The sequence below is a fragment of the Budorcas taxicolor genome, chromosome 11 (assembly GCF_023091745.1).
Source record: "Budorcas taxicolor isolate Tak-1 chromosome 11, Takin1.1, whole genome shotgun sequence".
Lineage (NCBI taxonomy): Eukaryota > Metazoa > Chordata > Mammalia > Artiodactyla > Bovidae > Budorcas > Budorcas taxicolor.
Window position 1 is genome coordinate 28,625,688 of NC_068920.1, and position 24,367 is coordinate 28,650,054.

The window sequence follows — 24,367 nt, forward strand, 5'->3', positions numbered from 1 at the left end:
CACAGGCCACATTTACCTATTAGAATGTATTAGAATTTTTGTTGCTGTTGCAAGCATGGGAGCCTTGACCCAAGGCTCAAGTGAGCTTTGTCACAAAGATTCAGCCTATCTTTCCTCTCATCCAGAAGATAATTATGGTGATCATTTGGGGAGCAGTCTCTGCAAGCCAGAGTTGGGACTAGGATAGAGCACATGAGGTGCTACCCTTGGGAGAAAAGAATTAGGGAACTGTAAAAATAGAAAAAATTCTGTAGTTAAAAAAATACTCTTTTTAATACAATGTGGTTTTTTTTTAAGTCGTAATACACAAAACCCCACAAAGGAAAAAAGTACTAAAATGTTAAAGGCAAAACCAGTAACACTGACCTTTGCCTCAGGCTCCAATGCAGCTTGTTATGCCTATGGTGCCAGATGACTGTTTAGAAGTTTTAATTCAGGGGAAGCGTCCTTGCCACTTAACAGGTAAACAACTCTGGGCTTTCCAGGTGGCGCTAGTGGTAAAGTACCTGCTGCCAATGCAGGAGATGTAAGAGATGCGGGTTTGATCCCTGGGTTGGTAAGATCCCCTGAAGGAGGACATGGCAACCCGCTCCAGTGTACTTGCCTGGAGAATCCCAAGGACAGAGGGACCTGGTGGGTTACAGTCCATGGGATCCTACAGAGTTGGACACGACTGAAGCGACTGAGCGCACACGCACAACTAGCTCGCTATCCCCCATAGCCTCAGGGGAGGTTGACTGTCTTAGCTGGCAAGTCTAGGGTGGGGGTGGGGGGTTCACTTCCAAAAGCCTAAGAATTCATAAAGTCTGTGGAAATGTAGAAAGGAGAAGAGGATTGAGGGGGAAAAAGAATCTTGGAGAAGCAGGAGGCAAGCTGATCTTCCCAGTTCCAACAACAAGTTTTCCCTTTGCTGGAATAGGTAAAAAGGCCTTTGGCTCCTAGGACAGCTGAACTGGACCCAGCTTCACCAAGAGCTTGGAGGGGAGACTGCCATGTGTCATATCGAGGCTCCCTGTGTCCAAAGTATAGCAGGGAAGGGTCTGGGAAGCAGCAGGCCTTGGCAGCCCTGCAGACCACATAGAGTGGACAAAGGGATGAAGACCAAATGATAAACACCTTCCACATGTGTGCACACATGCACACGTGCCCTGGAGTCACGATGCAATGATGGGAAAGGACAGGGATCCTTTCCCAAGAATGCCAGAGAAGTTTTAATTAGCCAGGAAGAAAGGGGTCTCAGAGTAAGACCAAAACCAGACTCAACCTAGCTTCCAGAAAATGGTGGGCACTATTCTGTATTTATAGAACTATAAACCATAAAGGAGAAGGAAATGGTAACAGAGAAGCCTGGTAGGCTACAGTCCATGGGGTCGCAAAGAGTCGGACACGACTGAGCGACTTCACTCACTCACACCATAAAGGAAGATCTGAACCCTGCACTAGGACTCTAGAGACACCAGTAATTCTCTCGTTCCTCTTTCTCCCCTCCACTTCTCAGCCAGAACGTTTCTATCATGCCAAGGTGGACTTTGGCAGCTCCAGATCCACATCTTCACAACTAACTGCAGGGCCAACCTTTCTAGTTGCTTCAACAGAAATGTCCAGGGAATATTCTGGTTGATCTGGCTTGGATCACATACTATCCCTGAGCCAGTCACAGTGGCCAGAGGGGCAGGGCACTTCAACTGGTCAGGTCTAGGATCGGTCTAGGATCAGGGGTGAACAAACTACAAACCTGGGCTAAATCTAGCCCCACGTGGGCTCCATTGAGTCATGCTCATTCATTTAGATCCTTATTGTTTTCATGCTGTGCCAGAAGTTATGACAGAGACAGAATGTCTTGCAAAGCCAAAAACATGTTCCATCTGGCATGTGTATATAATGTGTATGTAAGTTACAGGTATACAGTATTATAATTCTACATCTGTATACACTACAAAATTATCATCACAAGTCTAGTTACCATCCATCACCATACAGTTGACCCCTTTGCTCATTTCTCCTATCCCCCCTCCTCCCTCTACCCCCCCACCCCACTTTTCTCTGGTAACTACTACTCTGATTTCTGTATCTATGAGGTTTTTTTTTAATCCTTTGTTTTGTTTTTAAGATTTCACATATGGGTGAAATCAAATGGTATTTGTCTTTGACATTCATTTAACATAATGCTCCCAAGATCCATCCAAGTTGTCACAAATGGCAGGATTTCATTCTTTTTCTTGCTTGAATAGTATTCCATTGTGTATATGTACCCCACCTTTTTAAGCTATTCATCCATTGATGGTCACTTAGATTGTTTCCATATCTTAGCTACTGCAAATAATGCTGCAGTGAAAACTGGGGTGCAGATATCTTTTTGAATTAGTGTTTTGATGTTTCTTTGATGTTTCTGGGCTTCCCTTGTGGCTCAGTTGGTAAAGAATCCATCTGCAATGCAGCAGGCCTGGGTTCCATCCCTGGGTTGGAAAGATCCCTTGGAGAAGGGAAAGACTACCCACTCTTGAATTCTGACACAGAGAATTCCATGGACTGTATAGTCCATGGGGTTGCAAAGAGTCGGACATGACTGAGTGACTTTCACTTTCATACATATACTTTGGATAGATACCCAGAGGTGAAATTGCTGGATCATGTGGTAACTCTATTCTTAAATTTGAGGACTCTTCAGATTGTCTTCTGTAAGTACTACTGATAGGGATAAAATAGAGTTATACAGGTAGTTGTAGAAGCCCCAGTAGGAGATTACAGAAAGAGAGGGAAACCTAGGGAATTTTGGGAGACCATTGTACATTAATGATCACTCAGGAAAGCTATCTGAACAGTCGTGGAACAAAGCAGGCCTGCTTAACTATAAAGCGTGAGATACCTCCCAGGTCATTAAGTGGAAAAAAAAAAAGAAATGTTACCATCCTTCTGGTGATTTGAATAAGTGCTATGACAGTCCTAGTTTGAACTCATAGGGTCTCCTGCCCTATACGAAGGATGAGCTAGTGATGTAACCCAGACCTCTACTTGAAAAATGAAGAAGGTGAGGCAAAAATGAGGCAAAGAAGGTCTTTGTCTCCTCCCCCAGTTTCCTTTGATTATAAAAATTGTAGCCTACTTAATCCTTGGGGCAGAGCCCCCTCGTATGCCTACTTGGCACCCTTCACAAGCATCCTATATTAATATGTCTATTTCTTGCCTATCACTTGGCCTCTTGCTGAATTCCTTCTGGGCTGACACACATGAACCTGGGAGCCTTAGTTAGTCCAGGCACCAGGTTTGAGTGATTCTAATTAAAAGGCCCTACATTCAAGGCCCAATCTAGATTTAGGCTGGGTTCAAGTCCCAATCAGAAGTGCACAGTTTCCCTGCCAATAGTGTACAAAAGTTCCCTTTTCTCCACGTTCTCTCTCCAATATTTGATATTTCTTGTCCTTCTGATAGAAGGCCTTCTAACAAGTGTGCGATGATATCTAATCGTGGTTTTGATTTGCATTTCCCTCATAATTAGTGGTGTTGAACATCTTTTCATGTTCTTTACAGAAGTTTGCTGATCCCTTGACTAGGTGGTCCGCTGCTGCTGGTGCAGAGTTTGACCTTTCTTAACGACCCTGAATGTTTCACAGCAGAGCGTCTGCTTATCAGAAAAAGGAAGGGGACGTTTTAGCAGTAAAACACAGCATTTGAGTTTTGTCAGGACTAAAGATACACATTCCGTAACTACCTGAAAAGTAATATATACTCAATTTATGTATTTTTCTCCACCACCCTCTTCCCTCCCTCACATATTCTTAGTCTTTTTTCTTACGACTATTCAGGAAGCTCTCCGCTTTAACTGGGATGGTGAGGGAGTTGGGGGTGGTCTCTGGTTTCCCCACGTAAAGTGCTTGGAAGCCGCAGTCCCATTCACACAAGCAAAAACCTAGACAAAAGTTCACAACTCTAACCATAACAGAGGAGAGAACACAGAGCAAACCACTGCCCCCATGATTAGAGAGACAGGCAAAAATAAAGTTACCTCTGGGCACCTTGCGCGGGGCAGGAAGCCGAACTGTAATTGACAATTACTGGAGGCTCCACGCAGACAAATCCGAGAGTTAAAACTCCACGGGGACCCAGTAATACTGTGAGCTTTACCTCCAGGAGCCCAACTCGATTCACTCAGAAAACATGGGAGAAAAGTCCTCTGCTGCTTCTAGCAGAGGGAAGGAAAAAAGGGGCCATTTTGAAATATCCCAGAGTACTTTGCCCTTCTTAGCCTCTCCGCAGGGGAAACTAGTTAACCAGAACCTCACCTGCTGGGTATCAGAGCCTAAGTGACTTGGGGGAAGGGAAATACACAACTCCCGAGGAAAAACCCGAGAAACTCGCATGAAGTTCACAGTCCAGAAGCCTAGGCTCACCAGCGGACGAGACCCGATCCCCCGACTAGAGAACGCTTCCCCGACACTACACCGCCGCCACATCACTACAGGCTTACGGTGCACCAGGGGTCCCCAGTAGCCCTCTCCTCGGCACCCCGAGGCCGCACAGCACGAGGTGGGCGGCGGGAGAGCAAAACTTCTTCAGCTCCCCATCACTCGCCCTACCGCCTGAACTAGACCTGCATCGTCTCCCCTCCATTATCCATCGCTGGTGTTGCTTGCGCCTGAACCACACCCCCACCCTGCCGCTGAAAAGTTGTATTCCTTAAAAAGAATTGGCAAGGTATGCCAAACATCAGAAGAAGTCAATTTGAAGAGAAGAGCAAACATCAGATCATCAGAACCAGACATGGCAAGGATGTTGGAATTATCAGACTCGGAATTTAAAAGTATGATTCATATGCTAGCAGATAAAGCAGTCGGCATGCAAAAACAGATGGGCAATGTAAGCAAGAGAGGGAAATCCTAAGAAAGAACCAAAAAGAAATGCTAGAGATCAAAAACACTATAACAGAAATAAAGAATGCCTTTAATGGGTTATTAGTAGATGAGTCATGGCTGAGGAATCTCCAAGCTTGAGGATATCCCAATAGAAACTTCAAAAGCCGAAAGCAAAGAGAAGGAAGACTTAAAAACAAAAGAAAACCAAAAACAGAATACCCAAGGACTGTGGGACAATTACAAGAGGTGTAACATACATGTAATGCAAACAGAAGGAAAAGAAAGAGATAAAGGAACAGAAGACATGTTTGAAACAGTAATGAGTGAGAATTTCTCCATATTAATTTCAGATACCAAACCACAGATCCAGGAAGTTCAGAGAACAGCACTCACAATAAATACCAAAGAAAAGAGACTGAAATCACTCAAGATGGGCTTCCCAGGTGGTGTTAGTGGTGCTAGACTTGAGTTCGATCCCTGGGTTGGGAAGATGCCCTGGAGAAGGGAATGGTAACCCACTCCAGTATTCTTGCCTGGAGAATCCCATGGATAGAGGAGCCTGGCAGGCTACAGTCCATGGGGTCATAAAGAGTCAGACATGACTGAGTGCCTAAGCACAAGCTGTTATCCTTTCCATCTGAGAGTTTTTGATCAGTATAGATTATTATAGGAAGCACTGACAAGCCCAAGTTTGTGTATCTGATGTACAGTGAGGCTAAAACCCCCGAAATGTTGAAGTTTGGAGCACAGAAAGGTTTATTGCAGGATCAAGGAGGGAGAATAAGCATCTCAAAAGATTTGAACTCTCATATTTAGTCTTTTATACCATGAATTTTGTTGGGGAGAACAAGGCAGGTATTGTATTGGGTTGGCCAAAAGTTCCTTCAAGTTTTTATTTTTTTTTATGGAAAAACCCAAAGTTTTTGGTTACCTCAATAAATAGGGGCCAAAAATAATCCACATGATATGAAGCAAGAGAACGATTTTTGGACAATATGGAACCCTACAAATAGTTTACAGTATACTTCTATTCCTCACTGGCAACTGTTTCCAGTCAATTAAAGACTAAAGAAAGGTATCTGAGGAAAAATGGGAAGGGAAAAATGTAAAGAAAATGACCACAATAAAATAAATCACTGAGATTCCCTTTTCTCCAGGCTAGGGTTTCTGAAGTCTGGTGGGGCCTATTTAGTCAAAGCAGAGTCAGTTTTCAAAAGTATGTGCCCAATGCAGGCCTCCTGTGACTTCGGACTCGTCCTACAGGACTCCCGCCACTCTCAAAGTCAAGGGGGGAAACCGCTCAGAATCAGTCCTCAGGACCAGTGGGAAGTGACAGAATTTGTCTTCATGGTTCACAGGGCACTTATTTCCATCTTTATTTTATTATCCCTTTGGGGGGTCTTTGTTTCAGAAATCCATTCTTCTCTCACATTTTCTCCTTGTTCCCAGGTCTTAAGGAAGAATCTGGTGTCACTCATTTGTGATGCTAGTGTAAAACAGGGGTGCAGAACGGTCGGGTGGAGTCAGAAGTCAGAATGTATTAGGTTTATCCTGGCTAGGTATGCAAGTGGAGCTTGTGTGAGCAGTCGTGTCTGACTCTTTATGACCCCATGGACTGTACCTCACCAGAATCCTCTGTCCATGGAATTTTCTAGGAGAATACTGGAGTGGGTTGCCATGCCCTCCTCCAGGGGATCTTCCCGACCCAGGGACTGAACCTGCATCTCTTACTGTCTCCTGCATCAGCAGGCAGGTTCTTTACCACTAGCACCACCTGAGTATCCTGGCTACTACCATATAATTAGCTGTGTGATTTCACTTCTCTAAACTTCCTGCGAAGTGGGGGATAAAGAAAGATTAAGCTCATAAATTGTTAGGGCATTTTAGCAAAATAATTTATTTAGAGACAATCTCATTTCTTGTTGCTAGTATGAGAGGCTTTGTCCCTAAAGGCATTTCAGACTTCTGACATCAGTTGAAAGAATAAATCTGGAGAAATCTGGCCTTCCCAAATTCCCCAAATTGGCAGTGATCTTCTCCACCTCAGGACAAGACCAGTCTTGACTGTGAGACTTGAGACCTACCCTCATATCCTTCCATTGTTGTCCTCTGTTGCACAGTGTCAGCTTAAATAATGAGGCAGCCTGACTTCATTCTTTCAAAAAATAATGATTATTTTCTCCTAGACAGTAAAACAGAATTTTCTTTCTCTAGTTATGTGAATGCAGATGATAAAATTGAGTGAGAATGTTGTTGTACATTTAATGGGGGAGGGAGAGGATGGCTGGCAATCCTTCCTTGACACACGCTTTTTTGTCTTATTTATAAAAATCTGTGTCATTCTGAGTCAGCACTGATTACCATAGACACAGTTATAGTAATCTGCCGACAAGCGCTAATATTGCTAATGATATTGCTTTGCAGCATAATTATCTGAAAACCACTCTCAGCTGTTGCATCAGGATTACAGCATTTGGCTAACTCCAAATTAAGTTCAGTCAAAAAGAGCTGGTGAAGAGGACAGCCTGCAATTAGCTCACACAGGCTGTCACCAGGGGGCTGGCAGGCCTGGTTCACATGCCCTAGGATAGGTGATGACCTTTAACAGATGTAGATTCTCAATATTAAACCCCCCTTGAGTCCCAGGCAGATAAGTGAAGGAGGCTTTGTGCTTGGCTGCCTCATCTTTTCATCTCTCCTTGGATAAGTACTCTGTTGAAAACTCTTCAGGAACTAAACCAGCAGCCCCACCTGCAGAACTTGTGCTTGGGTATTCCCAAGGTCAAATCAACCAAAATCACTCCCATTTTCTCTAGTCCCTTGAACCATTTTTTGATATTTTCATTTACACTTTTCTTTTTTTGGAGAAAAACACGGCCCCACCCCCCCCACCCCCACCCCAAACTAGATTAAATCCATTAACTGTGAGAATATAAAGCTCAACTCCCTGCCCCAAGTCTTCTTTTCAAAACGGGCTGCCCACGAGTTTCATGAGTTCTGTCAGTGTTCATCACGATCAGCTACGCTTGATAAGCTTGAGCCTGGGAGAGGCAGACCTGCAGGTAGACATATGCAGACAGACGGACCGAGAGGGTCGGCTCAGGAAAGGAGAGAAGCCAAGAGGAGGAGGGAGCAGAAGGGCTATGCACTTACACCTCTGTCCTCAGCCTTGGAATCTCTGCTGCTGGAGGAAAAGCCCCTGTACACACTAAGTCACTTCCGTCATGTCTGACTCTTTGTGACCCTATGGACTGTACAGGCTTCTCTGTCCATGGGATTCTCCAAGCGAGGATACTGAAATAGGTTGCCATGCCCTCCTCCAGGGGGTTTTCCTGACCCAGGGGTCGAACCTGCGTCTCCTGAATCTCCTGCATCTCCTGCATTGCAGGCAGATCCTTTACTGCTGAGCCACTGCGAGGATTTCCTTTCTTCAGCCTTTCCTCATGTCAGTCTATCTCCCCCTTCCTAGGCATCCAGTTCATTCGTCTGTGGCCTCCTCCTTTAAGTTTTGAGGTGAGCAGAGCAGGTGAACCAAAAAATAGAAACTAAATTAACTTTCACATTCTAGGGCCTAGGAAGCCATCAGTTACATTTTAGTCACTTACTCTTCCTCCAGTGCAAAAAAGTAGGCAGCTCCTTGAATCAGCCCCCTGGCTGCCTTTTAGTGATTTTCTATTTTTGCATCTTAAACAATGGGCTTGAAGTGGTGAACACAGAATCCTCACATCATAGATGTTCAATAAGTGTGAATTCACCTGCCTCTTGCTGGCCACTTAGGGCCACATGACAGTAATTCTGTGGTAAATTTTAAGCTTGGCCGTCTTTGTGAGGCAGGACTCAGCAAGCAAAGGAGAGAATTACAGGTGATGCCTGTAAAGCAATGAATGGCTGAAGTCCACATAAACCTCACAAGGGATTCTTCCTTTAATGCCATAGATGGGGAAAGAGGTTTGAGTATCAAGACTTTTTTTTCCACATCACTCAGGCAGAAAGGGGCGGAGCCAGGACTCAAACTCAGGATACTGACTTAGGACTTCAGTCCCTAGGCTCCATGAGCCATAAATGTCTCCAGCTATTGCCAAATGTCCCTTGGGTGGCAAAATCACCACTAGTTGAGAACCTCTGCACTAGGAGAAGAAGAGAAATAACATATCTGAACCATTTGCTATGTGCCAGATGCTTTATTGGACTTCCCTAGTGGCTCAGATGGTAAAGCGTCTGCCTACAATGTGGGAGGCCTGGGTTCAATCCCATGGGTCAGGAAGATCCCCTGGAGAAGGAAATGGCAACCCACTCCAGTACTCTTGCTTGGAAAATCCCATGGACTGAGAAGCCTGGTAGGCTACAGTCCACAGGGTCGCAAAGAGTTGGACACGACTGAGTGGCTTCACTTCACTTCACTTCAGATGATTTAATGATGTGATTTAACCTTCACAGAAACCCTGTGAGATAGGTATTATTATACAGTGTGCAAAGGAAGAGACTGAGGGGCAGAGAGATTAAGACCACTCATCTTAGAAGTAACAGAGCCGGGTTGTGAAGGTCTGTCTGATTCCCAGGCTCACAGGAACCAGAAATAATAAAACAAGATCTGTAAAGACTTTTATGAGTGTTTTACAGTTGTTCTCTTAATCACCATTCTTATTTTATATCTTTCCTAGATCATGAAAGGTTGAATGAAGTATGAATGTATATTTTAAGCAAGATGTCTGTTTTTCTCCCTAGGACTGTTAAGTACAGTATTCATAATTTCGCTATACGTTTTCTCCAGTGTCATTTCAGAAAGGCACTAAAAATTGGATATATTTTCATGTGGCATGTCTACTGGCTCCCTCTGGTGTCAGCTAAGAGTCTGTCTGCTTATAAAGGAACTCATGTGTGACTACATTTCAAGTTAATGAGGAATATGTTCATCAAGAGGCAATTTAAAAATTCCAACTGGCTCTTATTGATTACATTGTAAAATTGTTTTCTTCAGATTTCACAAATATTCTATTAAGGGTCGAACATAACCTAAGTTTTATAATGTTAGAGAACCGTGAATGTGAATTTATTGTTTAAATTATTTTTTAAGGGACTCAAAGAGACATTTCACAAGATAAGACTAACTGGCAAAAACAAGTAGGGGGTGGTGGTGGTGGTGGTGGTGGTGTGTGTGTGTGTGTGCATGTGTGTGTGTGGCTTCCCAGGCAGCACTAGTGGAAAAGAACCTGCCTACCAATACAGGAGACATTAAGAGATGCAGGTTCAATCCCTGGGTTGGGAAGATCCCCTGGAGGAGAGCATGGCAACCCACTTCAGTATTCTTGCCTGGAGAATCCTATGGACAGAGAAGCTTTGGGGGGCTATAGTCCATGGGGTTGCAAAGAGCCAGACATAACTAAAGCGACTTAGCATGCATGCATGTATCTATACACACATACACACACATATATGAATGAAAATGTTCAATCTCCCAATGATAAAAATAAATCTAAATTAAAACAATAATATGGTAGCACTTTACACTAACACTTAAGGAAATCTTTAAGCAACACCAAATTCTTTGAGAGCAAAATAAAACAGATATACTTGCATGCTTTGCTGTGGTTTTTTGGATGTAACCATCTGGAAGAGTAATTTAACTATTACGCAGACAAAGCTGTAAAATCATGTACACTCTTTGATCCAAACATTCTATATCTAGAAGTAGTTTGAGGCAACTACTTCAGAAGGAGGCAACAGCTGTTTGCTTGTAGGTGTACATTTCAACATTGATTGAAATAATGAAATATTATTTCAAGACCATAATCTTGAATGATTTATAGAAACTAAATAAAGAAGGGCAGGAAGAACATTTGGGGGTTGGGGGGTTACAACAAAAGACAAAAGACAAAAAGTGAATTAAATTCATGGAACTGCAAGTGTATTGATATAAGAACACAATGGGAGACCCTGATAAGAAAAGAGCCCAGTGTGGTAGGCAGGAGCTAGATCCCACAGCTAAGCTAAACTCTTAGTTGAGAGATGTTGAGGGAGGTCATCAAGAGGATGTGACCATACCAGCTGACCCTTGAGCTGGACCCAGGCAACTGGAGGCTCCTCAATCCTCCCCTGTCCTTGGGATGAATATTCTACCCACTGTCCCTGAACTAGGAGCCCCTTCAAGGATGCAGCCTTGAGAGAGTAATGTGTTACTAAGACTATCTGGACTATATTTCTGGCTGAACCCTGTTAAGACTGCTATATAAACAAGATTCTGGTGGACAGGTGCAGGGATTGGCTTGCCTTGTAGCTGCGCAAGACAAGCCTCGCACATAAGCTCCCTTGCTTATTAAAACGGCCACCATCTGGAGTGGTCCACTTCTTTTTTCAGTCTCCTCTTGCCCTCTGGCCAGGAAGGTCCTTTTGATGCTGAACCTGGGCACTCTCCCCCATGAGAACACAGGTTTTTATCTCTCCAATTCCAGAGACCATACTGGATGTCTTACAAAGTCAAACTCAGCAAGGCTCTATCTGTGAATTATACTTCCTGTTAGAGTAGTGAAACCAGTACTGAGGGCAAATACCAACTGGGAACCAGTAAGTCTACCATCCACATGTACAGTGGTCACTGTCAAACAACACAAATTGCCTGAGGGATGGGTGGTAAGGAAATAGGAGAAACTATCCAAGAACTGCACCAATATCAGATTATTCTGATTATAACCATCAGTAAGAGGAGAAAACCCCCAGTCACCACTTTTATTTATCATCATTCCCGACTATTAGACAATTCTTTAGCCAAGAAAGTTAACTATCAAAAATTACAGAAGTGACATTATATGATTTTCTTGCCTACTCGAAAACCCTAAGGAAAAAAAAAGCTAGAAAATGTAAGTGATAGAATTCAATAAGAAAGCTAAATACAAAATTACAGTATAAAATAGGAAGTTTCTATCTATAAAAAAGTTATAAAACATTATAAAAAGACCCCTTTAGTATGCCCCTACAATAAAATAAAAAAGAAGGGCACTGGGATATAAACCCCATTAAATATGTGTAAAAGCTATAAGAGATTTGAAAAAATCAAGGGACATGTCACCTTAAACATACATTAACATTGTTTACAGATATTCTATATAACCTTTTAATTTCATGTAACTCAAATAGGACTTCATTGTAGTGGAAAAAAGTATTAAGAAGTGCATTTGAAAAAAGAGAACCCACAGGTTGATCCTGAAAAGTACAAAAGGCAACTTTTACCATTTGACAAAAAGTACTCACATAATGGTAGTCTTTAAAACCAGGAGGTAAAAAAGTTTAAAAAAAAATACCCACCAAACATGAAATAATGCCTCACCTCACCATTAAAAAAAGAAAAAAAAAAAACAAACCCAGAAATTACATCAGGCGAATAACTGGAATAGCAATGAGTCACTTTCACTTGCTCAAATGATAGCTAAGAACCACTTTTGGCCAGAGGACAGGGTTTTAAAAAGACAAGTATGTTCAGCATCAGGGAAACTGAAAATAAATAATCCTCCTAACACATTAATGTGTTAATTCCAATGCACTGTTTTCAGATTAATTCTCCTCTGACTACTACTGATGGACAATGAGTGGACATATAATTCAAACTGGGCCAGATGCATTCCTTTGGAAATTTAAACTTGGATTAAATCAGTCTGTCTCAAAAGAACCTGAGACTGAAACTGATAAAATAGAGCAACAGTAGGAACCCCCATTCAAATGCTCTTGAGCAAGGCCCCAGGTGACAGCCTTCTGCTTTCTGAGTGGTTGATATAAGTAGGAGTGCTATCCAATCAGAGTTGATCTGAGATACCTTATTTGTGGCTTCTCTGGTGGTTCCCACAGTAAAGAATCCACCTCCAATGTGGAGACCTGGGTTTGATCCCTGAGTTAGGAAGATGCCCTGGAGAAGGGAATGGCTACCCACTCCAGTATTCTTGTCTGGAGAATTCCATGGAAAGAGGAGGCTAGCAGGCTACAATCCACGGGGCCGCAAACAGTCGGACATAACTGAGCAACTCAGCACAGCACAGCACATCTTATTTGCATTAATTTGCCTCTTGCTTTTATTCCAATCAGAAACTGAGTTTATTTGATGCCTTATTTGAATACACAGTATAGAAATAAGCTCTGTGGCTTTGCAACCTGCTATTTTTCTTTTCTCAAGGTAGCTGATGGCTGTGTCTCCTATTCCCAGTCTTTCCCAAAGTTTGCTGTCATGGCCAAGAAAGGCTCCAAGTCGCCACCATTAAGATGAAAAGAAAGGCAAGAAGCACCAGAGATGTCTCAGACAGTGCTATTACACTTAAGGTCCACAAGGTAGGTTTTAAAGCAGGTTCACCCCAACACTGGGATCTCTATGTGAATACTGAACTTGTTTTTGACTTTTGAGCACATTGCTGGTGAATCCATCTGCCCAGCTCATTACAATAGACTGACTCCGCTACAGGGAATTCCAGAGAGCTACTGCCTGTTGATGCCTGGGGAATCTGCCAACTACACTGTGTGCAAGGCACTATGTCTTCTCACCAAATAAAACACTATAAAAGAGCTTTTACAAGGACACATCTGAAAACCAGAGGGTCTTTTCAGAGCTACTCATGCTTTGTGCTTGAGAGTTGAGTCTACTAAAATTTCTTCATTTATGGATTTGGGACTCTTCCCTAATTTACTAAAAAAAAAAATGTGTTTATTTCTTTTTAAAATAAGCTTTCTAGCTCGGAATAATTTTAGATTTAACATAAAAGTTATAAAGATAGTTCCCATATACCTCTTGGAGAAGGCAATGGCACCCCTCTCCAGTACTCTTGCCTGGAAAATCCCATGGACAGAGGAGCCTGGTAGGCTGCAGTCCATGGGATCGCTGAGTCAGACACGACTGAGCGACTTCACTTTGACTTTTCACTTTCATGCATTGGAGAAGGAAATGGCAACCCACTCCAGTATTCTTGCCTAGAGAATCCCAGGGATGGGGGAGCCCGGTGGGCTGCCGTCTATGGGGTCGCACAGAGTTGGGCATGACTGAAGTGACTTAGCAGCAGCATATACCTCTGTTTCCTCTATTGTGAACATTTGTCACACACTAGAGCCAACACTGGCACTTTACTGTTAGTTAAACTCTAAATTTTGTTTGGATTTCATTCAGTTCAGTCGCTCAGTTAGACTCTGCAACCCCACGAATCACGCCAGGCCTCCCTGTCCATCACCAACTCCCGGAGTTCACTCAGACTCACGGCCATCGAATCGGTGATGCCATCCAGCCATCTCATCCTCTGTCGTCCCCTTCTCCTCCTGCCCCCAATCCCTCCCAGCATCAGAGTCTTTGCCAATGAGTCAACCCTTTGCATGAGGTGGCCAAATTACTGGAGTTTCAGCTTTAGCATCATTCCTTCCAAAGAACACCCAGGGCTGATCTCCTTCAGAATAACTGGTTGGATCTCCTTGCAGTCCAAGGGACTCTCAAAGAGTCTTCTCCAACACCACAGTTCAAAAGCATCAATTCTTTGGCATTCAGCTGTCTTCACAGTCCAACTATCACATCCATACATGACCACTGGAAAAACCATAGCCTTGACTAGATGGACCCTTTGTTGGCAAAGTAATGTCTCTGGTTTTCAATATGCTATCTGGGTTGGTCATAACTTTTCTTTCAAGGAGTAAGCGTCTTTTAATTTCATGGCTGCAATCACCCTCTGCAGTGATTTTGGAGCCCCAAAAATAAAGTCTGACACTGTTTCCACTGTTTCCCCATCTATTTCCCATGAAGTGATGGGACAGGATACCATGATCTTCATTTCCTGAAAGTTGAGCTTTAAGCCAACTTTTTCACTCTCCACTTTCACTTTCGTCAAGAAGCTTTTTAGTTCCTCTTCACTTTCTGCCCTAAGGGTGGTGTCATCTGCATATCTGAGGTTATTGATATTTCTCCTGGCAATCTTGATTCCAGCTTGTGCTTCTTTCAGCCCAGCGTTTTTCTGTCCCAGGATCCAATACAAAATAGAGTTGACTCTTGTGCAACTTGTTTGAATTTGTATGGAGATACTTTTCAATAGTAAACATTACAGTGCTATGCAGTCTGTCTTTGCATCTATGGATGTGAAGGAACCTTGAATAGGGACGGATGCTGACTATAAATTATGTGCTGATTAAGCCCCAGGTTGTTTTATATGGCATTTACTTATAATGTCTCCTTAACTGCTCTGGGCTGACAGTTTCTCAGAATTTCCTTGTGTTTGATGACCCTGGTAATATTGAGGACTCATATTCTAAAGAATGTTCCTCAATTTTGATTTGTCTGATGCTTTTCTTATGTTTAGACTGAGATTATGGGTTGTTGGAAGAGTAGATGAGTGAATTGGGCTTCTCAACACATCGTATTAAGGGCACATGCAAACAACGTGGTTTGCCACTTACGTTAACACTCATCATCTGAGGCAGTGCTCCAGGTTTCTGAAGTCACTGCATTCTCCCTGGCTTTTGCATGCTCCACTTTAAGTCTGGGGAGTTAAGTTCCAGCTGCTTGATGGAGGACCATCTATTTTATTTGGAATTCTTGTTTTGGAAAATTTTCACATATCCCTCATTTAGCCAATCACATCAGCATTCCTGGATTTTAAGATTTCACATTTTAAAGTTTTTAATACCATGTTCTAAACATAATCTAGTTTTGTTCAATGTATCTGTATGAATTTTCCTTTTCAGTTTTCAAAAATTTTCCTTCCTTTTGTGCCCTTCTCAATCGCATGTCTTACCTACGTACATTATTTCAAGACCTGATAGGCTTTCTCGTAACTTGATTGTCCCTCAGCATATGGAAGTTTACTTTCATCGTTTCTTACAGAACTCTATACTTTTCTTTGTACCTGTCTCTGTCTTACGTGTAGCTAAGTGTCTAAAATGACTTACAAAAAAATAACCAGTGACTCTTTCTCCTTGAAATAGGGCAAACTGCTGAATCTTCTGTAAGTCTGACAATCGTTCATTTGCTTTCCAATTTTTCTTGGTGTTTATAATACAGATCAAGTGAAGCCACTGTTTTGCAGAGGCTAAATCTTTTGAAAAATCTGACCAAAACTCCGTAATAATTTCAGTGACACATTATGTGATATATTTCTACTTCTAGAGATACTAGTATCCCTCTTTCCCCCACATATGCCATTAAGGTTTTTGATGGACATTACATTTTAAAACATTTTCTCAGCATGTGTTAAGTCAGAGATTGTCAAATACTCACCAAAATGAGTCATAAAGAGGGTATTTGAATGAAGCTTTGCTCTTCACCTGATAAGCATCTTGTGGGCCCACAAGCAAACAGCTTCTAGAAACCTCAGGTGTTAGAATCAACATTCAAATACTTTCGTAGTACAGAAGTTGTGATTACTGGAGATTTTCGGCAGCCTATTGCTGGAAAACTGCAATTTAGAGGCCCAGTCTAGGTCACAGCCCTCTGATATATTTGAATGGCTTTGAAAAGAGCCTTTGGTTGCTGTCCTTTCACTAGATACTTGGATTGCTCACTGGCATTCTGCACTATGACTACTTGCTCTGTACTTTGTGATGGTGGCTCTCGGTTTTTTTGGGTAGGAGCACAGGCTGGATTTTGGGCAGGACGCCAGCCTGAGCAATAGTCACACCCCCCAGCAGCTTGTAGAGCTCCTCATCACTACCGATGGCCAGCTGCAAATGGCGAGGAATGAGGCGGGTCTTCTTGTTGTCACGTGATGCATTACCTGCTAATTCTAAGATCTCAGCCATTAAGTACTCCAACACCGCTGCCAAGTATACTGGCGCACCTGCCCCAACGCGCTCGACATAGCTGCCCTTGCGGAGCAGGTGATAGATCCTGCCCACCGGAAACTGCAAACCTGCTCTGGAAAAGCGACTTTTTGCCTTAGCACGGGCCTTGACGCCTTGCTTCCCGCGACCCAACATAACTTCCCAACAAAATAGTGATATACATACAAAAACAGAATAAGTCTACTGGACCTATTTATAGCCTGATGGTAGGTTGTACTTTGCTTTCTGATTGGCTGATGGCCGTCTAGCCAATCAGCAAAGATCAAGCAAATCACCTCATTTGCATACACGACACTCCCAGGTATCCAATCAGACGTTGGCCTCTTGACACGTCACTTCAGCGCCTTGCCTATAAATACCACTCGTTCCACCCCTGAAGCGTCTTTGATTATTCGGCGTACACTAGAGTTGCTTATTTTACTGCCAGCTGTTCATATTATAATAAGGTCGTTTGGATAGTGAAGAGTTGCTAACACTGAAAGGAACTGATAACACTGAAGAGCTGCTGACACTAGCTATGCCGGAGGTGTCTTCAAAGGGTGCAACAATCTCCAAGAAAGGGTTCAAAAAAGCTGTTACTAAAACTCAAAAGAAAGAAGGGAAAAAGCGCAGGAGATGCAGAAGAGAGAGCTATTCAATATACATCTACAAAGTCTTAAAACAAGTTCACCCAGATACGGGCATCTCATCAAAAGCTATGAGCATTATGAATTCTTTTGTCACTGACATCTTTGAGCGTATTGCAGGTGAGGCGTCGCGCCTGGCGCATTACAACAAGCGTTCAACCATCACATCCAGGGAGATCCAGACAGCTGTGCGCCTGCTGCTGCCTGGGGAATTGGCTAAGCACGCCGTGTCTGAGGGCACCAAAGCTGTTACCAAGTACACGAGCTCCAAATAAACTTGTAAAAGTAACCAGTTTTTAACAACTCCAAGGCTCTTTTCAGAGCCACTTAACACACTTGAAAAAGCTGTGGGCTCACTTTATGGTAGCTACCTAGTAAAGATATGCGGAAGACCCCAGTTCGATTCGTGGGTCTGGAATGTTCCCCTGGTGAAGGCTAGGCTACCCGTTTCCGAATTCTTGGCCTTCCCTGAGGGCTCAGATGGTAAAAGATTCCGCTTGCAGTGGGGAACGCTTGAGTTCCATCCCCTGGAGAAGGGAATGGATACGTAATTACTCCAGTGTTGGCTGGAGAATTCCGTGGACAGAGGAGCCTGGTGGGCTGCAGTCATGAAGTTGCAAAGAATTGGGACTGAGAGATTTCAGTGAGTACTAGGACTGATAGGTAAGTACTCTCCGTTGAACACAGGTGTTACTGTGTAACGAGTGTCCTCAAAAGGCCCCAATAAATTCAGAAAAGCTTGATGGTATACAACGTATGGTATACAATGTAAAAGTTTCTCAGAATAATGGAGTCAGGAAGGCTATTTGGGTTTTCGTTTCTCTGAATGACTTAAAAAAATTTTTTTTTTCTATGAAGGGCCCAAAGCTGTGCAGACATCTAGAAAAGGAGTGTGATAAAAGGAACAGAACATTAACACATTAAGGGTAGCTTTTTTCCACTGTTGGTGCCTAAGGAAGTTGGGACCCTCTGGGCCAGCCTAACTCTAAACCTAAGCACATAGGCTTTTTTGCCCGAATGCCACAGGTTTGTATGCTGTTCAGTGCCTATTACGCCTGGAATGTGGGATTACTGCCATCACCTATATTGTAATCCAACAACCTGGCTACCCAAAATTGACTAGGAAACTGCATGGTTCTGGGAGGCCAACATTGATAACTCTTCAGGGCAAGTCACTGATGCGTGACTATGAATTTTGTTTGTTTTACAATTTAAAATTTGTGTTTCCCTTTTCTTCAGTCTTCAAACATTCACTAATTGTGTGTGTGCGTGTGTGTGTAAGAAAGAGGAGGTCTTTACTCTCATTGTTTCCATTGTAGTTTAGTGAGGCAGACATAAACACACAAGGTCATTTCAGTTGACTATGAATGAGCGAGATAATTCCGTGCCTAAGGAAGGCTTTGTATTCTCTTTAATTTACTCTATAATACTTCTATCTAGATAGTATGATGTAAAATTTGTGAGTCAAGGTTAAGCTAACTAAACCTTAAGATCTGTTTGGTAATATGTGAAGTGTAATAGGCTGAACTATGTCCTGCAAGAAGATATGTCCAAATCTTAACCTCTGATACCTAAATGTGAGCTTTGTTTGGAAATAGGGTATAGTTAAGAATTTTGAGATCATCCTGGTAAAATTTAGGGTATCCTTATGAGAGAAGGGAGAGGGGCATCAGAGCTGCCAAGTAGAGGACCATATGAAAACTGAGGCAGGCAGAGGTTGGAGTGGTGCAGCTTCAAGCCAAGGAACACCAAGGACTGTCAGCTGCCAACAGAGGCCAGGTAAGAGACATATAAATAGAACAGACTCTCCTTCGGTGCCTCCACAAAGAACCAGCCCTACTGGCACTGATACTGGGCTTCTTGGCCTTCAAAACAGTGAAAGAATATACTTGTTTTACATCAACCAGTTTTTGGCAACATGTTGTAGCTGCCCTAGGAAGCTAATAAGTGGACTTTCCTAATAAGAAATTCATTCTCAAGAGGTTATCATTTGATCCACTACAAACTCTTCAAAATTACACTAGAGTACTGATAGCAGAAGTAATGAGAGAAATTCAGTGGAAAAAAAAAAATGTGATGATCAAGATGCATGTCAAGAGCAGATACACTTGCATGAATTGAGTGGATACCCCAGTAACTCCAGTATTCTGTGGCTGCAGAACTGGCTTTCTCCATGAAAGAACCTTAAAATCATTAGTCTAACAGCTAATGAAGATTCAGTTATCTGATCCCAAATGTATTGTTGGCAGAATTCTGCCATCTGATTTCTATGTCATCTGTCTTAGCTTTTATTGTAGTATTTTCTGTGGAAGTCTAGTTGATCCTAATGAAAGTGACAATGAAAGTCGCTCAGTCATGTCCTACTCTTTGTGACCCCATGGACTATACAGTCCTTGGAATTCTCTAGGCCAGAATACTGGAGTGGGTATCCTTTCCCTTCTCCAGGTGATCTTCCTGATCCTATATATATCCTCTTAAAATAAAATTCTAAATACAAACAATAAAATATTAATTTTAATATTATCCAGATGACATCACCAGACCAAGAAATACAGGAACTTGAAATTTCAGCAGCTGTAGGGCATCTGGCCTAATCCAGAATTTTCACACAATGCAGAAAATGCAAAGCAGCAAAATAGCCTTAATGCTCCCATGTCAGACGTGGCTACTATCTTAATCTTTCCAGTTTTCAGGTCCCTTTCACTAACACCTTATTTAAAACAAACTTGAAATAGACATAGAGAAGGTCAAGCCATGTTCCTCATGGCACTCAACCATAAAACCTCCCTGAAAACACATTTTGAGAGCTCCCTTCTTTGAAATGTCTTGAGATCAGAGACTTCACTTACTACTAGTCACATGTGAGTATCAAATTATCTGCTTAACCATATTACAGATGGGGAGTGAAAAAAAAAACGGATGTAAATCATTTTTCACTCTAGTGATAGAGCCTGACCGCATATATTAACCAGCCAAACAAAAAGCCTACAGCCCTTTAGAAACTTAAGTGGCTCTTAAAAGAGCCTTTGGGTTTACAAAGGTCGTCTGATGGCCGAAACTTTACTTTGAGCTGGTGTACTTGGTGACAGCCTTGGTGCCCTCAGACACCGCGTGCTTGGCCAGCTCCCCAGGCAGCAGCAGGCGTACAGCCGTTTGGATTTCCCTGGACGTGATAGTGGATCGCTTGTTATAATGTGCCAGGCGCGACGCCTCGCCTGCGATGCGCTCAAAAATGTCACTGACAAACGAATTCATGATGCTCATGGCCTTTGAAGAGATGCCGGTATCTGGGTGAACTTGCTTCAGCACCTTGTAGATGTAAATTGAATAGCTCTCTTTTCGACATCTCTTCCGCTTTTTCCCTTCCTTCTTCTGGGTTTTAGTTACAGCTTTCTTGAAGCCTTTTTTAGAAATGGTAGTGCCCTTTGAAGTCAGCTCTGGCATGGTAGACGCACAACTCCTAGATGGCAAAAGACTAGCACTGACTCAACGGCAACTGTGGTATTTATAGGTACGGCGCTCAGATGCCCTGTTGGGCAGCTCACATCTGATTGGATAATGGGTATGTGTATGTAAATGAAGTGACTCCAGTAACGTACTCTGATGTGATACAAGAGTATCAGCCAATCAGATAGCGAATCGCAACCTACCTGAGACTATAAACAGACCCCCCCGCACGTGCCCTAACGGTAACATTTTCCGTTATAACAGGTCTGCATCATTAGCTATGTCTGGTCGTGGAAAGCAGGGTGGTAAAGTACGTGTTAAGGCCAAAACCCGGTCATCCAGAGCAGGCCTGCAGTTCCTGTGGGCCGAGTCCACCGCCTGCTCCGAAAGGGCAACTACGCAGAACGTGCTGGGGCTGGTGCACCCATGTACCTGGCGGCGGTGCTGGAGTACCTGACGGCTGAGATCCTGGACCTGCGGGCAATGCGGCCAGAGACAACAAGACGACACGCATCATCTCGCGTCACCTGCAATTCGCTATCCGTAATGATGAGGAGCTCAACAAGCTGCCTCGCGGTGTGACCATCATGCAGGGCGGTGTCCTGCCCAACATCCAGGCTGTGCTGCTGCCCAAGAAGACTGAGAGTCACCACCACAAGGTCCAGTGCAAGTAACACCTCCGAAGTTGTAAAGCTAAGCAAACGACCTGAACGTCTGCAGAGAGTTGGAAAAGTACCAAATTGAAACCAAAGGCTCTTTTTAGAGCCACTTACAATTTCTGAGAAAGAGCTTAGGTTTATAAAAGAAAAATCCAAAGCAAGTAACTGATTGGCTAGCAATAAAAAAGAACTTGCCCACAACCTCTGAAGCAGTACATGTACCACGATTTTGACAAAACTCGTGATCTTGAGTGAATATTTTTGTATTTTTGGGAGTAGACAGAGGAGGCTCCTAGTGGGCGGGGAGTGGGGGAGGTGTTGGGGGGCGGAGGTGTTGGGGGAGTTAGGGTAGTGGGCGGGTTAGAGAGTCCATTCTTGGGGAAAAGAGCAAATTTTAGCTCAACTTTTTATGTTTGGAGAGAATGTCAGCCAAGCAACTGGCAAACAAACATGCATCACGGCAGCTTTTTCTCTCAAACGCCTTCTAGTAAGGGACTGCCAAGAGTTCTAGGATGATTCTATATCCTGAAAGCTGTGGACATGTCAAGCCAAAAAACGAGACGTAACTATTTGACAGGTAATTTTACATGAAAAACAGTAAATAGGTTGATTTCTAAACGTATTAGTATATATTGATATTACACTTGGTAAGTAATATGACAAAACAGCTTTCTACCACCAATTATTCAGAAACAGTAGGCACTGAATTCAACAGATTTAACCACTGAAAGTGAAGCAAAATATTTTGTTGATCTGTAGCACTGCATATGAGTGAACACCCACAGAGACAACTGACAAACAGGAAAGCAGCCAAATTCAAAATTCTTGTATGGAATTGGAAGCATCTGTCAACTTAAGAAATATTTGAAACCTAAAAGTTGAGAGTTATGTTTTATCTGGTGGGACTTTTTAGGACTTCAGGCCCTGGGGACAGCATCTCAAGTAACCCTGAGAGAACTGCTCCAGGGAGATGAGGGGAGGAGCCAGGTTATATAGAAGTTTTGCAACAAAGAGCATGTAATCTGAACATTAAAAATTATTAAAGAAAACCAGATATCTCAAGTTAACGAAGTTAGCCCTTTTCTATGCATTAGTTCAGTTCAGTCACTCAGTCGTGTCTGACTCTTTGCAACCCCATGAATTGCAGCACGCCAGGCCTCCCTGTCCATCACCAACTCCTGGAGTTCACCCAAACTCATGTCCTTCGAGTCAGTGATGCCATCCAGCCATCTCATCCTCTGTCGTCCCTTTCTCCTCCTGCCCCCAATCTCTCCCAGCATCAAAGTCTTTTCCAATGAGTCAACTCTTTGCATGAGGTGGCCAAAGTACTGGAGTTTCAGCTTTAGCATCAGTCCTTCCAAAGAAATCCCAGGGCTGATCTCCTTTAGAATGGACTGGTTGGATCTCCTTGCAGTCCAAGGGACTCTCAAGAGTCTTCTCCAACACCACAGTTCAAAAGCATCAATTCTTCGGTGCTCAGCCTTCTACACAGTCCAACTCTCACATCCATACATGACCACTGGAAAAACCATAGCCTTGACTAGACGGACCTTAGTTGGCAAAGTAATGTCTCTGCTTTTCAATACACTGTCTAGGTTGGGCATAACTTTTCTTCCAAGGAGTAAGCGTTTTTCAGTTTCATGGCTGCAGTCACCATCTGCAGTGATTTTGGAGCCCCAAAAAATAAAGTCTGACACTGTTTCCACTGTTTCCCCATCTATTTCCCATGAAGTGGTGGGACCGGATGCCATAATCTTCGTTTTCTGAATGTTGAGCTTTAAGCCAACTTTTTCACTCTCCTCTTGCACTTTCATCAAGAGGCTTTTTAGTTCCTCTTCACTTTCTGCCATAAGGGTGGTGTCATCTGCATATCTGAGGTTATTGATATTTCTCCCAGCAATCTTGATTCCAGCTTGTGCTTCTTCCAGCCCAGCATTTCTCATGATGTACTCTGCATGTAAGTTAAATAAGCAGGGTGACAATATACAGCCTTGATGTACTCCTTTTCCTATTTGGAACCAGTCTGTTGTTCCATGTCCAGTTCTAACTGTTGCTTCCTGACCTGCATACAGATTTCTCAAGAGGGAGGTCAGGTGGTCTGGTATGCCCATCTCTTTATTTTCCACAGTTTATTGTGATCCACACAGTCAAAGGCTTTGCATAGTCAATAAAGCAGAAATAGATGTTTTTCTGGAACTCTCTTGCTTTTTCCATGATCCAGCAGATGTCGGCAATTTGATTTCTGATTCCTCTGCCTTTTCTAAAACCAGCTTAAACATCAGGAAGTTCACGGTTCATGTACTGCTGAAACCTGGCTTGGAGAATTTTGAGCATTACTCTACTAGCGTGTGAGATGGGTGCAATTGCGCAGTAGTTTGAGCATTCTTTGGCATTGCGTTTCTTTGGGATTGGAATGAAAACTGATCTTTTCCAGTCCTGTGGCCACTGCTGAGTTTTCCAAATTTGCTGGCATATTGAGTGCAGCACTTTCACAGCATCATCTTTCAGGATTTGAAATAGCTCTACTGGAATGCCATCAACTCCACTAGCCTTGTTCATAGTGATGCTTTCTAAGGCCCACATGATTTCACATTCCAGGATGTCTGGCTCTAGATGAGTGATCACACCATCGTGATTATCCAGGTCATGAAGATCTTTTTTGTACAGTTCTTCTGTGTATTCTTGCCACCTCTTCTTAAGATCTTCTGCTTCTGCTAGGTCCATACCATTTCTGTCCTTTATCGAGCCCATCTTTGTATGAAATGTTCCCTTGGTATCTCTAATTTTCTTGAAGAGATCTCTAGTCTTTCCCATTCTGTTCTTTTCCTCTATTTCTTTGCATTGATTGCTGAAGAAGGCTTTCTTATCTCTTCTTGCTAGTCTTTGGAACTCTGCTTTCAGATGCTTATATCTTTCCTTTTCTCCTTTGCTTTTCACTTCTCTTCCTTTCACAGCTATTTTTAAGGCCTCCTCAGACAGCCATTTTGCTTTTTTGCAT

The 24,367-nt window shown here is 43.0% G+C and overlaps 3 protein-coding genes and 1 pseudogene across 3 annotated transcripts; 2 read left to right on the top strand and 2 right to left on the bottom strand.

Annotated features, from left to right (window-relative positions):
- Nucleotides 1-16,376: 16,376 nt before the first annotated feature.
- LOC128056795 (histone H2A type 1-A-like) lies at nt 16,377-16,772 on the bottom strand. Its single transcript, XM_052649601.1, has one exon. It carries the CDS (start codon nt 16,770-16,772, stop codon nt 16,377-16,379), a length of 396 nt encoding a protein of 131 aa, XP_052505561.1.
- Nucleotides 16,773-17,145: 373 nt separating this feature from the next.
- On the top strand, nt 17,146-17,538 carry LOC128056099 (histone H2B type 1-A-like). The gene has a single exon (XM_052648783.1). The coding sequence runs from the start codon at nt 17,155-17,157 to the stop codon at nt 17,536-17,538; it is 384 nt and encodes a 127-aa protein (XP_052504743.1). The 5' UTR covers nt 17,146-17,154.
- Nucleotides 17,539-20,323: 2,785 nt separating this feature from the next.
- On the bottom strand, nt 20,324-20,707 carry LOC128056192 (histone H2B type 1-A). The gene has a single exon (XM_052648884.1). It carries the CDS (start codon nt 20,705-20,707, stop codon nt 20,324-20,326), a length of 384 nt encoding a protein of 127 aa, XP_052504844.1.
- Nucleotides 20,708-20,990: 283 nt separating this feature from the next.
- On the top strand, nt 20,991-21,384 carry LOC128056856 (histone H2A type 1-A-like; annotated as a pseudogene).
- Nucleotides 21,385-24,367: the final 2,983 nt, after the last annotated feature.

What these genes read in the sequence shown, in the direction of transcription:
- LOC128056795 (XM_052649601.1), bottom strand. Translation starts at nt 16,772, where the DNA reads ATGTTGGGTCGCGGGAAGCAAGGCGTCAAGGCCCGTGCTAAGGCAAAA.
- LOC128056099 (XM_052648783.1), top strand. Translation starts at nt 17,155, where the DNA reads ATGCCGGAGGTGTCTTCAAAGGGTGCAACAATCTCCAAGAAAGGGTTC.
- LOC128056192 (XM_052648884.1), bottom strand. Translation starts at nt 20,707, where the DNA reads ATGCCAGAGCTGACTTCAAAGGGCACTACCATTTCTAAAAAAGGCTTC.